Source organism: Rhipicephalus sanguineus, chromosome 7 (assembly GCF_013339695.2).
Source record: "Rhipicephalus sanguineus isolate Rsan-2018 chromosome 7, BIME_Rsan_1.4, whole genome shotgun sequence".
NCBI classification, from domain to species: domain Eukaryota; kingdom Metazoa; phylum Arthropoda; class Arachnida; order Ixodida; family Ixodidae; genus Rhipicephalus; species Rhipicephalus sanguineus.
The window spans coordinates 16,366,072-16,381,943 of NC_051182.1; the positions used below are offsets into that span (position 1 = coordinate 16,366,072).

At 45.9% G+C, this 15,872-nt stretch overlaps 1 protein-coding gene across 1 annotated transcript in view; it reads left to right on the top strand.

Annotated features, from left to right (window-relative positions):
* LOC119399311 (TATA-binding protein-associated factor 172-like) overlaps window positions 1-15,872 on the top strand; it is a 374,345-nt gene that overhangs the window by 276,167 nt on the left and 82,306 nt on the right. Inside the window, 2 exon segments of the mRNA XM_049417333.1 lie at window positions 4,697-4,845; window positions 7,024-7,182. Of these exon segments, the coding sequence (XP_049273290.1) occupies window positions 4,697-4,845; window positions 7,024-7,182 (308 nt within the window).

Consider the following 15,872-nt stretch of genomic DNA (forward strand, 5'->3'; position numbering starts at 1 on the left):
GCGTCATGGAACGCGAAGAGGAACACTACGCGCGTCTTGTCTTCCCTCTAGCCTGGCCGTTAATTCTCACAGGGCGAGGGGGGAACGCGGTCGACAGGCGTGCAAGAGGGAGGCAGCGTAGGAGAGGAGAAAGGGGGGGAGGGGACGCGCATGCGCGGCGTTGCGCAGGAGAGAATTTCGGCATGTCTAGCCCGCGTTTCAGAGGAAGAGTGGAAAGGGGGATGGGAGAGGGAAAGTGGGGAGAGAGTAAGTGGAGAGGGGGAAAGAGGAGTGGGGAGGGGATGTGTGGAGAGGAAGATGAGAGAGGGCATGTGTGGAGAGGGGGAGGGGAGAGGGAAAGTGGAGAGGAAATGCGCATGCGCAGTAAGGGTGGTCACGCCGCACACCACCACCACCGGATTGAACTCCGCCATAAGATACTTCGCATCTAAAAACGGTCTCGTGGTCAGCTGAAATGCGCGCCTGCGGAAAAGACATGCTTCGCTGCAACACAGTGGTGACACGCGGGCACCATGTTACCTGCCCTCACAGCGTCAGCGCGTCATGATGCAACCATTTGCCCATTCTTTCTGGTAAAATAAAGAATTTAATAATGACCAGTATGACGGAATTTGCGATGTGTTCTGGGTGGAAAAGATGATCATTGAAGTTTTCGAACAGAGTTTTCGAAGTAGGCGTTGCAGGCAAGTACTCCGCCAGCAGTGCAAGTGCGCAAATTGCCGGAACAACCGCCATTCAGAGGTTCGCATACATCGTGAATTCCGTCAGACCGCTCTCTATTAATTTCTCTATTTTCCCAGAAAGAATGGGTAAATCATGACGCGCTGACGTTGAGAGAAGCATGCGTCATGCTGCCCGCGTGTCACCGCTGTGTTGCAGTGAAGCACGTCTTTTCCGCAGGCGCAAATTTCAGCTGACCACGAGACCGCCTTTTGTTTAGTTTTTTCTTGTGCTGGCAGCAGCGAGGCTGGGATGCTTCACTTGTCACTCATTAGTATCGCTACAATGCATTGCCTTGTGGCTCCTAAGGGCCATCGTTTCTGCGGATTTGCGGCTAAATCGCGACCGGGGAATTGGCACATGGCACCCAAAGTTTTCGAATTAACCAGGCTGGTACTGACTGCCGCTTCAAATTATTCACTCAAATTTACATTGCAAAATACAGGGCCAAAGAAATCCTTCTAATTATGCAGGATTTCAAAATAACAAGAGTTCAAATTAATGAAGTTTTACTGTATTACCCGCACATAAATTCATCATTTTTTAAGTTTAAAAGCTTGTTATACCGGTTTATATGCTCTAAGTATAGTAAATTTTAAAATGTAACATATTTTACAGGTTATCATTTGCATTCTACCAAAAGTCAAATCCTGCTATTACTCAAAGCTGCTTCCACTTCCCTTTCAACCAAAAAGAATGACATATGCATATGCCTTGTTTCAACTTTAAAAATATTGCACTGGTTAGTTAGGTCATAACAAATATGCTCATTTTTTTTATAATATGTGATATAAACTATTCGAATTCACTTCAAAATTCGCTTCGACCAAATCACTATTCGTTTCGAATTCGCTTCGGACCTAAAACTTACTATTCGCACAAGCCTAGTTTGCAGGTTTGATGTGTGTCATGCATGATGTGCCAGCCATAAGCTCGCTTTTCTTTTTTTGTCTGTTTGTTTCCTTTCTCCCATTTTGCATATATTCACTCTTCCACTAAAACAAAACAAGTTGGAAATCGGTGCTCTTTGCCTCTGCTTGTCCTCTACCATTTTGTAATCATGTTTCCACTGTAAATACCTTCTCAACGGATACTCACGAACTCACCCAAGCTTCAATTCTTACAAGGCACCTTTCTTGGTGAGCACATTTGTTGGCAGTAGCTCAAGTAGAGGTCTCCTCCCCTTCAACTCTGCCCACTGAAAACTTGTTGAGCGGGCAGTAGGATCTTACCTAGCTTACTGGCACCCTAGCTTATTCACAGCGAGAGGACAGTGCAAATTGAAGGTTACTGGAAGAAACCTTCGTGAACATAAAACAGACTGACGGTGATGGTGATTATGATTATTACGAGGGCGCGACAAATGAAGGTTAGCCAATGCGGATATATGACAAACTGGGTTCTTTATTTAAAAGTAACCTCCATAAACATTTAGACTTTAAAAGGGTATGGGCTTGAGCTTGTTGGTAAGGCTTCATGGTTTCGAAACAGCGCGTAAAGTACGAGGACACAGAAAGTAAGACAGGACCAGGCGCTGACGCCTGGTCCTGTCTTACTTTCTGTGTCCTCGTACTTTACGCGCTGTTTCGAAACCATGAAGCCTTACCAACAAGCTCAAGCCCATACCCTTTTAAAGTTCATTTCTTCTACATCGAGCTCTGTACCTTTATGTACCCTCCTTGAACCCTCTGTGTGCTCTGCCCTTCTAGTACAAGCTACGTGCAATGCACGAATGCTGACGCACGCCATCAAGTCAGCGCCTGGTCCTGTCTTACTTTCTGTGTCCTCGTACTTTACGCGCTGTTTCGAAAACATTTAGACGTTTGTCCCACTGACTTGAGTTGTGTTATTCCCGTCTCATAAAACTCTTTGGGTTGCTGCTTCAGAAAGTATCTCTTTCACGTCATCATGTGACACAAATTTGGTTACCTTGAACTGTTTTTTCAATTGCTCGAAAATGTGAAAGTCGCAAGACAACTGGTCTGGGCTGTATGGCGGACGTTCCGTCATTTCCCACTTGAACTTTGGCAGTTTTGTGTTAACCACATTATGGGCGCATGGATGGTCATGGAGCAAGATTCGTCAATTTGCTACGTCGTTTGTTCTTGATTACGACACGCAGCCAATCTAGCATTTCACAATATCGGAAACGATTCATAGCCTCTCCAGGTTTAGCAAGTTTGATCAATGATGGCAGCAGACGATCAAGAAAAAAAAAAAGTCAACGGCATCTTTCGATTGGGAACCTCACGACACCACACTGTTCAACTTTTGATTGTCCATTATCTCACGCAGCCATGTTTAACCCAGTGTATGGGAGCGTTAAGGAACATTTACCCTCGCACATGCGTGTCACTTTTGTTAGTGAGAGATGCCTGTGGGCTATGCGCATGCCTTGCAGATAATGGACCGAACCCTTATTGCACGGGGTAGGTTCACTCACTTTCCTTTGACTCCTCTTTTGTGATCCTGACATTCAGTGCGGTTGGTCTCGACAATCATGAGTGGCAGCTTTGTTTGATTAGTGCACTGTGCATGCAGTATCAAAAACAAGCCAGAAGCTTTCGAGGATTAGGAATGATTTTATCGCATCCCACTCGCTAGCATGAAACCGTCCGGCAGCACCTAGTGATGGATGGACAACATCCTGGTAGACCAGTCACTAGCATGTGATAAGGCTGTGCGCATTGTAATGAAAAGCATATCTTGGACAGTGACCCGGTATCTTGCACCGTGGCTGCACTAGAAAGCAAGTCGGAGTCTTCACAAAACTGTTAAACTGCTGTAGTGAATTTTTGGGTAGTGCTTAGCAAGGGCACCTTCTCTATACTGTTGCATTTGCGTAAACTTAGCTGAAGCATGAATACAGTCGAACCCACTTATAACAGTACTCTAGTGCCGTGAAAATCTTATTGTTATAAACGATAATTGTTATAAAAGGGTGACATGCAAAAAAATGCGAAATAGGGGGACGGCAGGCTGTTGTAAGAAAACTCATATCGGATGGATATGCCAACACACATCAGTAATAAGGATGACACAGTTACAGGTTTTTCGAACATACTTGAAAATTCGGATGCTTTAACGACACCGCCAAAAGCCCTGTAGAGCCAGTGTATAAGAACATCTGAAATTTCAAACGCTGAAACTCTTCGAGGTTTCATTTTTCCGTCATTTTGTTAAATTTGTATCCCCGAAACTGCAGTAACTGAAGCCACCACCACTGCCGCATCAATCATCTTGCAGGCTCGGCCAGAGCTGCCGCGATTCAATTTATTTGCAGCCGTAGCGGATTTCAAAGTCAGTTTTGCCGCAATGCAAGAACGCTCTGCGGTGAAGCATACTGTGAATAGGGGCTACTGTCACGCCGTGGGTCTACGCCAACTTGGCGTGTCACAAAGCAGCTTATATATATTTGGAAAGGTGGAAGGGTGATGGGCATGGCTGGCGATACGGAGAATACTACAATACAGGTCCTATTGTACGAGTGCACAGTGGCCGATGGGGTGGTGGGCAGAATTGCAGCAGCTTCAACTTGTTGTTTTCTCATCTTCAAGGATTTGGAGTTGTATTACCTTGTGGCACAAACATTCAACAGCCAGAATTGATTGTTATAACCGATAATGTGGCGTGAGGGCATTGTTGTATGTGAAATATTTCACCATAGAAAACATATGAAAGTTGACTGTGCGTCAGCTTCTCGTTGTTATAACCGATATATTGCTAAAACCAGTATTGTTACAAGTGGTTTCGACTGTATCTCCAGAAATATGATTCCTTGTGCCAATGCTTTTTCGTGTTATTCTTTATGGGCAATTGTTTGCTGTGGCTGAAATTTCATTGTGTTGTTTGTTTTAGCATTTAGAACCGGGTTCACCTGGTTCTCCAGGATAGCACAGGTGCTCTTTAACAGGTCGAGTGTGGTCCAACGTTGCGTTGGCATGTGTGGTGTTGGCCTTGATGCACAGCTTGTCAGGTGTCATTGAGGGGCTCTCCCTGGGCATCGTGCCGTACCTGGTGTTCTTGGTGGTGCCTGTTCTGGGCCGCATGAGTGACCAGGATGAAGCTGTCCGGCTTATGGCCACCCACTGCTTTGCTGCCCTGGTTCGCCTGATGCCCCTTGACGTGAGTATTTCTTTATTATGAAACCGTTAAGCGCACAAAGACGGGAACAAGAAGATGACACACAGAGCGCTCTGTGTGTCGTCTTCTTGTTCCCGTCTTTGTGCGCTTAATGGTTTCATAATGTCAGTGTACCAACTAGCTCGGACCCAGCCTCTTATTTAGTGAGTATTTCTGGGGCATCGCCCGTGGGCTCGTTTATTACTGTCACATTCATGCAAAACTGAACATTTTTAAATGTCAGCCCTTAGCTTGCTGGACTAGCCTGGTTGGTACATCTCTTTTACTGAAATCAATTGGTGCTTCAGTAGGTCTGTCATTCTTACTTCGTCCTGCCTGTTTGTCATCTCGACCATCCACATTTCTAGGCGTTCTTTGCAAAGATAAATGATCTTGTTGTTACAGATGCCAACTGTATTTAACGAAGAATCTCCGTGGACAACACCTCTAACCATAATATGCATAACATTGTGTGCTAGGCCGCTACCATCAGCCCAGTGCTTAGATCAGGCCAACCAGCATGCGTTTGTGGTCATCACTTGGCCAAGCAGCCTGTTGACTGATACTTTTTTGATTATCTGAAGCTCGGAGGCCTGCGTATCTAGTCACGGTTTGCTTTTGAGGTGCTATCTTATTAGCTCATTTAAATCAAGTGCTTATTACAATACAGACATTTTTTTGCTTTATTTAATAAAAAAAAATCTGAAGCCATGGCAGTGGCTTTGGCGCATCTCTGTTAAGTCCAAGGGTGTGGAATCAAGTCTTGGTCCCTGCATCCACATTGTGATGGAGGCAACATGCAATAATGTCTGTCCATTGTGTCCACGTGAAAGAACCGCGAGTGGTAAAAATTAATCACTCATCCTCCACTACGGTGTGGAGGACGACTGATTTTACGCGCATTTGTGCTCTCTTTGTGCCCGCTTTGCTTCGGACCATGTACTGCTCTCAGTCCGAACAGTGTATGCCACACGTGCAGCTGAGCTGATAGCTGCAGATGACTGTGAGAAGGTTGTCGGCGATAAGTCATAATGGCTCGTTCATCGCCGGCCGCCACATTGCCTTCGCTCTCTTCTGATGCTTATCCGTGAAGGAATCGCCACAATCGCACGGAAGTTGTAATCATTGATCGGCCAGTCCCTGCCGTTACCGAAAAGACAAAAGACATTTTGCGGCACATTGTGGTGTTGACGCAGTGAAATTTTAAGCGCCGAAAAGTTATTGCGGTCATCGCCTAATGCATTTTATGGCTTCTTGCGTTTCAAGACATAGGTTCATCGTAGGCGGTCGTAACTACAGAGAATGGCGCCAGAAAAGTTGTCATGCGAAAGCTGACCGCAAGGCTTCATGCTGCCTCTTATTTCTTTTTTTATTTTTCACTGCCCTTCTGCCACAAGGAATGCCAGGAAAGTGAGCGACCTCGCTCGCAGTGTCTGAAATCAGCGTGCGGGGCTCGCCGATCTAGGGTATCTTCGTCACGATTAAACTGGAGCGGGGCACGCGCGAGCGCTAGCCTCTCATGCTTTGGAAGGCCTGCTTTAACGTTTTTTCGCTTTGTATGCGCCATATTTTTACCGCGACTGTGTCTAAAGTGTTCGTTGTAAAACTAGAAGGCTTCGAAAAACGTTCGCTATATGTGGACGCAATTTCAATGGGTAGCATAGGAAAAATGTAAGTGCACCGAGATATGGTAGTTATAACCAATAGATCGTTATATCTGGGATTGCTGTAAGTGGGTTCAACTGTAGTACGTTGCTTCTAACGGAAATTGGCCAGGACAAGGGGGAAAAAAATTGGTTGTCCATAAAAACGTGTCATGCCACACCGTACAGACGAGATTTTACAGTCCACATTGTGCCCTGATCACCAGGAAACAGAGAGCATATAGAACCTGCCAAAAACTGGCACCTTGAATCTTGTGCTTGCTGTTACGTTTAAATTTTTTATGGGTTGCAGTATGAAATGGGGCTGCATGACTTCGCATCATCAGAGTCCCTACGAGAAATCACAAAATCAATCATAAAAAAATTGTGTACCACTGTATGCTTGGCCACTTGTGATTATCACTGGCCACCTATTTTACAGTACTATTGCATACTGCTGTAAACACCTTACTTTGTATAAAGGCTAGTGGATTTAAAGTGGCATCAACAGTTTCTGCATTTCATGCACTGTTTGCAGAGTGGTGCCATTGACGAGGCCGGAGGACCCCTGTCGGCCGACCTGCGTGAGCGCCGAGCGAGTGAGCGCCATTTCTTGGAGCAGCTGATGAATGCACGGCATGCAGACAACTATGAACTGAGTGTGCCCATCAATGCACAGTTGCGCTCTTACCAACAGGTAAGACATCTGTTCAACACTACTCTTTTGTAGTCTAAGTGCAGGTCGGCAACTGAAAAACAGACAAGCACTGTTATTCTGTGTCCGTAAGCTGCTACTGCCACTGCCAAACTAAACAGTACCACGCCCACCAGGCACCAACGATAAGAACTGCGTCCGTTGTTTAGAGATGGCGGGTGCAGCAGTGACGCCCGTGCAAGGGAAGAACAGGTTTGATTTCCAGGAATGGGCTGTGGCGCGGCAGAAGACATCGTCAGTCTGTCGAAGTACGCCAGCCAGTTACTGCAGCCGAGCCTGAGTCCAGGGCAGCATGGCAAAGTCTTCCCGTGCAACGTCGAAGTGCAGGTCGGCAACTGAAAAACAGACGAGTTCTGTTACTCTACAGTAGACTCGATAATTCAAACTCTGATAATTCAAACTTTCGGTTAATTCAAACAAATCTTAAATTTTTGGTTGGCCCACTATGTGTTCAATGTATTTTAAAGCTGCTTAATTCAAACTGTCTCACTGCACAAATTCAGTTAATTCAAACTTTGTGCTTGTCCTTGACTGGAAATATCTGCTGCCTTGGTTGCTTCTAGCTGAACATTCACGTTTTTTTGTTACTAACAGGCGCAAATAAAGCTGATTGCCTGCCTACAAAACGGCCAAACTAGCCGAACCTTGCGCACCAATAATCTCGTGCTGACCGAGGGAAAAAAAAGCTGTACGGTCTGGCCTTCATCTGTCACTTTCTCTGCAGTATGCCATGCGAGAAAGTGTCCTAAGAATTAGAAGGGGCTAGCAACTGTCGTTGGACGCAACACATTTCGTCCCTTAATTACACACCCGTGCGTGCCTTGTATAATTTCAAGTACGAGTATTATCGCTGATGTCTAAAAATTTTACTGGGAATCATGCAGAGCAGTCTGTGATGTTGCTGCGGCACTGAGAAACAATAAACATCGCACTGTTAGTTGGTGTGTTGCCCTGAGTCATATTTATGAGAACTTCTGATAATTCAAATAAAATCCTGAAGTCCCTTCAAGTTTGAATTATCGAGAGTCTACTGTATGTCTGTAAGCCGCTGCAGCCCGCATGTGACATTATTTCCTTGAAACAGCCTGGTTGCAGGGATGGTGCCAGGATTTTTTTTTAAGAAGGGATAGGGGGCTAGGCTAGGCATAGCTAGCTCGGGCTGGTTGTGACCACATGTACAGGTCGGTCCACTGTTAAAGGGAACACTCGAATGAGCCCCCTTCATTTTGCTGGCCCCCTCATTCCAAGTGGATGTGGAAACGTTGTTCGTTCAAGGTACTGGTCTGTCAAAGGGAGTCGGAACTGTCAACCACCAGTAGTCTTATGTAAATCTAAGCCACTGTACTGTTGCAAGAGAGCGATATCCTGACATGCCCTGAACGCAATTGTTCCCTTTAACAGTGGACCGACCTGTACATAGAAGAAACTGGCAACTTTTGGCAAAAAATGAGCGTAGCTTGCACTAAGTTGCACAAGGCTGGGTCACAGCAGAGCTGCTGGGCACCTAGCTGGCCCTGGCTTGGCTTGGCTTTTGCCCTCTCACCCGTCTCTTTCCCACCCCTTGCTATACTATACTATATCTCTCCTGTAGCATGTATCTGCCTCAGAAATGGGGCAAATCCTAGTACTCACCACACTGGTCCACTAAAAATTAAGGGAGTACATGTGCAGCAAACTTCGATTAGAGGCCACACGTTTCAGCTTCTCTTGTTAAGGGGAGACACGGGTCTTCTAGAACGAAAAATCGCCAAAAAATCGACTTTTTGAAAGATTTTTTTTTCGCAATCTAGACGTCCTAAAGAATCTATTGCTGCGATATTAACGCGTTCCGCCGAGTATTTATTTTGTTATTGCGCTCTAAAGAGAGCTTCATGATCGCTTTCGCTCGAAAACGCCCCCCGAAAACAGGCAAATTCAATGCCGTCGCCTGCGGTATGGTGGCTAGATGGAGAGGTGTGCGAAACGGAGCGCCGTGGAGAGAGCGGACCTTCAGGACGCTGCGGCGGCGCTGCTGTCGGCACGGAGATGCGAAAGACGCGCGACCGGTCGCCTCCGCTGCGAAATAGCGGACTTTGCACGCTCTGTAATCGAGCTATCTGCCAGAAATTCGTAAGATCAATGGCGGCGCGCATGTCGTACAGTTCATCTTCCACTAAATACACTTTCACGTCGACATCATGCGAGGTAAAAAAACATACGGTCGCCTTCTCCGTGTGTTAGACAACGGTGAAACAAGGGTGGTTGGAACCCTGTCGTAACTTTCAACTTCGCATGAGTATATATATACACGCACGGACCATTGGCGTAGCAGGGGGTGGCACACCGGGCCCGTGCACCCCTTCCCCCCCCCCTTCCCCCCCCCCCCCCGGATTTTTTTCTGCCATGGGATACGGAGCACAAAATGACGCTCGACCACATCTGCCTGCCCGGTACGCACATCATTCAAGGAGGTGCCTCCCCTCCTGGCACGGACAAGGGTGCTTGAATACCCTTACCCACCCCGGAAAAGGTTTCTGGCTACGCCACTGGTTTTAGACAAGCTGGTTCTGTACACTAGGGCTGTTCCTTGAAAATATTATAACAGGGCGAGAACGCCTTTTAGCCATTAAAGTGGTGAGTGCATGCAGTTCTCATAAAATTAAGTTCTGGCAAGGATTGGCTGCCTTACCTTTCAAAGTACACAACGAGCAACATGTTCGCTTGGAAGAGCTCAGGACAGGGCCATGCTTAAAATGAACATTTATTCAAAAATCTATAAATCTTTAGCAAAGTACAAGTACATAACATGAAAAAAAATATTTACAAATTCACATAATGCACAAAATTTTAACTGGTACAACTGGAATAATATAGCAAAACATCACATTTATGAGGTAAGACTTCACATTCGCAGTAAGGAATGTTGAATGCTTCTGGGCAGCAGAACTTCTTAATTATCAACTCTTCGAGTTCACATAAAATAAGGCAAAATGGAACTTCATATTTATACAAACACTGAAATGTTCACAAGATAAATGCATTCCATCATGTTGTTCGCCTCATCTTAAGGTGCTTCATCTTGTCCCTTTTAGCCTGTCTTGATGCGTTCTCATCTGCCACTAGAAAATGAAGCGTAGTTATCACAAAATATGATCACTTCATTTGTGACCTATACATTGTGCTGTGCGTAGCCAACCGTGTTAAGCTTGTTATAGAGAGGCAGGAGATGAGATCTCTTATGCTGTTGCTCTTCAGCTTGTTAAAGCTAAAGCAGTGCGTAAAGGCATCTTCCATTTTCAAGACCAGCTCAGTGCTTGTGAAGGGTACATCAGTACTCTATCCATGTGATTTGTTAAACATGACTATCTTGGACGCGGGCCCTGGCTGACCCCATGTAGCAACAACTCTGCACAGTCACCACATTTGGTTTTCTTTAGCATTCTTCGAGCTACATACCCACAAACATAATATGTTACACGCGAGTCACTTTTTCCCCCAACCAAATCACGGTGGTCTGGAAGGACATCACATGCATTTAACATCTCGTGGACCTCATTAAGCTGCCATACATCTAAAAGATCATCAAGCTTGTTTTGCACAAATTTTAGGCCGCAACTGTTGCTCGGACCCAAAAGGCTATTTAACAGGCCCACTGAAACATTGCCACGCGAGGGAGACCGTGCCAAGGTCTGAAAACTGAGGCAACCATTCGAAACTGCTGTTTTCCTTTTCGGTGGGAGCTTCTTCGTAAGGTACGACGGAACATTCGGGAGAACAGTCCGTATGGAGTCGGGAGTCAGGCAGGGACGGTCTCGGCGAATTTGTACGGTTTCACCATTGATCACATGTTTGTACGTCCGAACGATCAATCGCTCATCTAAATGCTCTTCGCAAACGACACAGTTTTTCTCCAGTGACTTGTCTGCACGCGGGATCAAGCGCCAAGCCTTGCTTCGTTCGTCGTCTTCAGGAGCGGTGAAACTGGACGCCTTGTTACCTTGCTTTCTGGCGGAAACATACCAGTGCATCCTGGAGCAAAGCAGTGTCTCTGTCTCTTTTCAATCACTGCAGCTATAACGAGCACGGCCACATTGCAAAAAGAAATCACTGAAGGCAGCGGCAGCACGACAGCATTTCGCTGAAACATACGTGTTCCCCGATGCACCACGAGCATGAAGGCATCTCCGTGGCGACAAGCGCGCCACCTAGCAGCGTCATTGAGCACTGGCGCGCCTCCTCTCGCAGCGCAGGCTGCCCGATGCTGACACCTCCCCATCTAGCCACCATACCTGCGGTAACCGTTGGCCGCAGCGTGGCCATTTTGGAATCATTCGAGAGCTGAATTCTTCTACATTCCGTTTTTAGCGAGGAAACATCTCTAGGTCTGGCGACTATGGAGCTGCACGCCACCGAAAAAAAAGAAAATACTCGCACGGCATTGGCGCGTTTGTACCACGTGGGGTGAATCCTGCTCTCTGATTGGACGGATCCGAGTTTCGTCTGCCCGGACAATGCGAGACGCCTTGTCAAAAATTGTTCGGACGCGACGATGGCTGGCGGGCGACGCAAGTTCGCGACGGCTCATGCCTACGGCAAAAAACGCAAGCGTCGGTCTCGGATACCTAAAGCAGCATCGAGTGGATCGATGGCGACGAGCTCTGCGACATGCGCCAGCGGGTGTACGACATCCACCGAAGCTGCAGCCGCGCAAGCGATGCCTGTGGCCGACGACACGTCGAGGACAATGCGCGTCGACACGCTCCTTGTTTCAGAAGCTGAGAAAGTGGCGATTGAGCATCGCGCGAAAGCGCAACGCCAGAAGCTTTCTTCATTATCAGCTACGCGCCGAAAGCAGTCGCTTATCGGAGATTCCCCGGAAGCGGCAGGGTGCGGCACCGAGTTTACGCTGCCAAGCCTACCGCTGCTGAACCAACTGCTTCGGTGCGCGAAATGCGAATTCTGCTCCGGCCCTTTGAACGTTTCAAGAGGTGACCGTGAGTACGGAGTGGCAGTTAAAATAGTGGTGAACTGTGCCGTCTGTGATGTCAGCACCGGATGGAGCTCGCCGAGAGCAGGGTGGAATGCGACCTGCAACCCATTCGAGGTGAATGTGCTTGCTGCTCGGGCAGTTATGAGCACGGGAAATGGGCAGACTGTGCTAAACGACATTTTCTCGGCGCTGAACGTTTCTCGTCGCGGTATGCACAACAAAACCTACCAAAACTACGTAAAAACAAAGATGAACCCTGCCGCCGTGAACGCATCCGCGGGCGTCATGAGTGAGTGCGCGACAGCTGTGAAGGCCATCTATTCCGAACTGAACTTCGGGAACCCCGGCAATATCGCAGTTTCATTTGACGGGACTTGGCTCACTCGTGGACACCTGTCACACATTTGTGTGGGAACTGTGATCGAACTCTTTTCGGGATACGTGCTGGACTTCAAAGTTCTATCGAACTTCTGTTTGGGTTGCGAAATCGGCCCCAAGGACGGTGACCCACGATACAGTGAGTGGCGAGCTCGTCATAAGTGCCAAAAAAACTCTTCGAGCAAGCCTGGCCAAATGGAGGTGGAGGCTGCCAAAATTCTGTTTGGCCGGTCCCTTGAAAAACATGGACTGCGTTACACAACGATGTTGTGCGACGGAGATAGCCGCGCTTTCAACAGCCTTCAGGAGGAGAAAGTGTATGGCTTTGTGCCCATCGAAAAGGAGGATTGTGTTAATCACATTCATAAACGAATGGGTGCTGCACTGAGAAACCTCTTGCAGAAGAGCAAAGGGGAAGGTCGGGCCAAGCCTCGGTGGCAAAGGCAAGCTCACTGCTGAGCTTGTTACAAAGCTTACGAATTATTATGGCTGGGCACTCAAGGCACACCAGGGAAACATTGATGAGATGGAGATGCTGTCCTTGCCACGTACTATCATGTGACTTCCACAGATACAAAGCCACAACATTCACGGTGCCCAAAAGGTGAAGAATCATGGTGTGCAACAACACAGGCAGTGGCAAGGCAGCAGGCTCCTCCCAAGCACCGGTACAACCTCCCTGAATACGTTGCTGAAGCCCTCCTCCCAGTGTACACTCTCCTCTCTGATCGGAAGCTGTTGGAGCGCTGGTCAACGAGGCAAAACTCAGAATTCAAATGAGAGCCTCCATTCAGTATATCTGGTCGCTTGTGCCAAAAACCAAAACACGCCTCGCTCTTCAACAGTCGAAACTGCTGTTGCGGAAGCAGTCGCCCGTTCAATGCCGGAAAGAAACGTGCCTCTGAGGCCATTTTGAAGGAGCTGCATTGAGGTCAAGGCAGCACAGATGTTGAAAGGTGTCTAGAAAAGGACCAGCGGCGGCTAGCGGCATGTGACAAGAAGCATACCAGAGCAGAAAACTTCAGGAATGCCATGAAGAGGAGGCGTGTGAAAGAAAATGATAGTGATTATGTGCCTGGTGGCTTCTAGAGCGAAAAGGACTTCCATCTGTTGCTTTTTAGTAGCAAGAAGAAACCTATACCAAGTCTTCAAACTTCTTTCTGAGTTTTCTCAAAATCAGTTTTTCGCCTATGTGCTATACTGTTGCCCACAGTATCTTTTGATCTTGTGATCAGATTTGAATGATTCTGTTGCAATTGAAAGCTTATGAGTTCCTATACACAATAATACTACTAAATTATCGACTTGGTCAAGAGAAAATTTTTTATATGCTGATAAAACTGATAAAAATTTTCATGTTCCCAACCATTACATTACAGGTGGCAATAACTTTTATAAAAATATAGCTAAAATTACAGTGATGGTTTAGTTGTGATCCTTGATTGTTCTAGAATATGGCCATATCAAGTTTTCTAGGATATTCAATGATTAAATTGCAGAACAATTGGGCAGTTTGATCATTCATTATTTATTTAATATCTCAAAAACTACTTGGGCTAAGAAAAAATGGATTGCATATCTGTTTATAGCAGGTTAAAATATACATTGCCTGAAAATTTCATTTGAATATGACAATAAACAAAAGTTTTTTTTAGAAGACCAGAGTCTCCCCTTAAGGGGAGATGCTACTCGAAAAATGGCCTTTTTTGTGAAAATTGTCACTTTTGACATTTCACTTGTAAAATTATGTTTGGTCATTAAACTTTTATTTCGCCGAGTATCAAGGCTGAATTCAGATTAGAAATTGGTGAAAAATCTATTTTAATCAGGCAATGTCACTCTGGCCTCAGCCACAGCAGGTGCTGAGGCCACAGTGTATGGTAAGTTGATGTGGTAAAGGGGAAAGTATGAACCATGTGGCCAAGCACCATGGCACGGCACTCCGTAAACTGCCATTACCACCTCCTTGTGGAGATAAGTTGAAAGATGATGCAACACAAGAGCTGCAAAATATTTATGAAATTGCAATAACCACCCACATTAAATGTCCAGGAAATGTATCTTGCCATGCGAGCATCCTACTTTAATTCTAGCAACATGGCAGGAAGTCGCCAATTCTGTTCAGAAGGAGTGACTTCCTGGTGTAAGCACAGGCGAGCCAGAGCTCTTTGGTAGTGCGTACCAGATTACACTCTAATCTTGACCAAGGAACAGGTGTTGCCTGCACATCTATTATACAAGCACCTCACAGTTGAAAAGCTCTTGGTTCACTGTCTACAAGGAACGATGCAAGGTGTTGTGGACTTGCTCAACAGCAAGGTCTGGCTTCTGTGTCCAAAGACAACGCTCCCATCCTGTACAGCTGTGAAAGCTGCAACAACGTCTACCTAGTTCTTCAATACGGGATATTCAAACTTTGAGCACATCCTTCAAGAGCCTGATATACTGCCATCTGAAGAATTTGTCACCCTGGGCCACTCACATGACCAGAGGCGAATCAAAATACTGTCTGTCTGCATGCAAAACAGCCGAGGCATGGGCTCATCACTGCCACATGGTGAAGAGAGTGCACCTTTATGGCTAACTTAAGGGCTGGGAAGGATTAACATATGGAGCCGGATGTTTTTAAGTGCGCTCGCTGTTTAGAGTGTGGATTGTTCTATGCTCTCATCAAGTTTCATGCTAATCGCACTGTATATTGATGAATACACACGTTTATAACTTTTAAATGCATTTTTCTCAATTTCCATTCTGAGGCAATTCTGACATGTTGTGCACAAACTTTCATGCACTTAAAATAGTTCTATCATAACGAAATTTTGCACAGAGCTTCTTCAGCCACTCTAAAATACAGATATCTATATGATGTTGCACTATACATTAAATATTTTTGGTTTCATAATTTGATATGCTGATAGGGGAGATGTAAAATATACATTTGGTACCCTCGATTTTTTTTTAAAAAGGTAGCAAGTTAAGCAGACATTTGAGGTACTTTTCAGTACTGTACTGCTCATGTGCAGCAAATGAGCTATCTTGGGATTCTGTGTGAAAATTTTTAATAAGCTAAAAAGTGTGCACAAAAAACCCAATATTTTGTTGTCAAAGTTGTAGTAACTCTGGAACTTTTACAGTTATCACAAAACTAATTACAGTTTTGAAATCAGCATCACAAACTCTACTATTACCTAAAATTTCAAAGTTCTAAGTCAAGAAATAAAAAAAAGTCGTTTTCGAGTAGCATCTCCCCTTAACCATCGGAACCAAGTGCTTGGCTAGTTCATGGGGGTGATAATTCTCTAACTACGACACATGGCAAATCTCA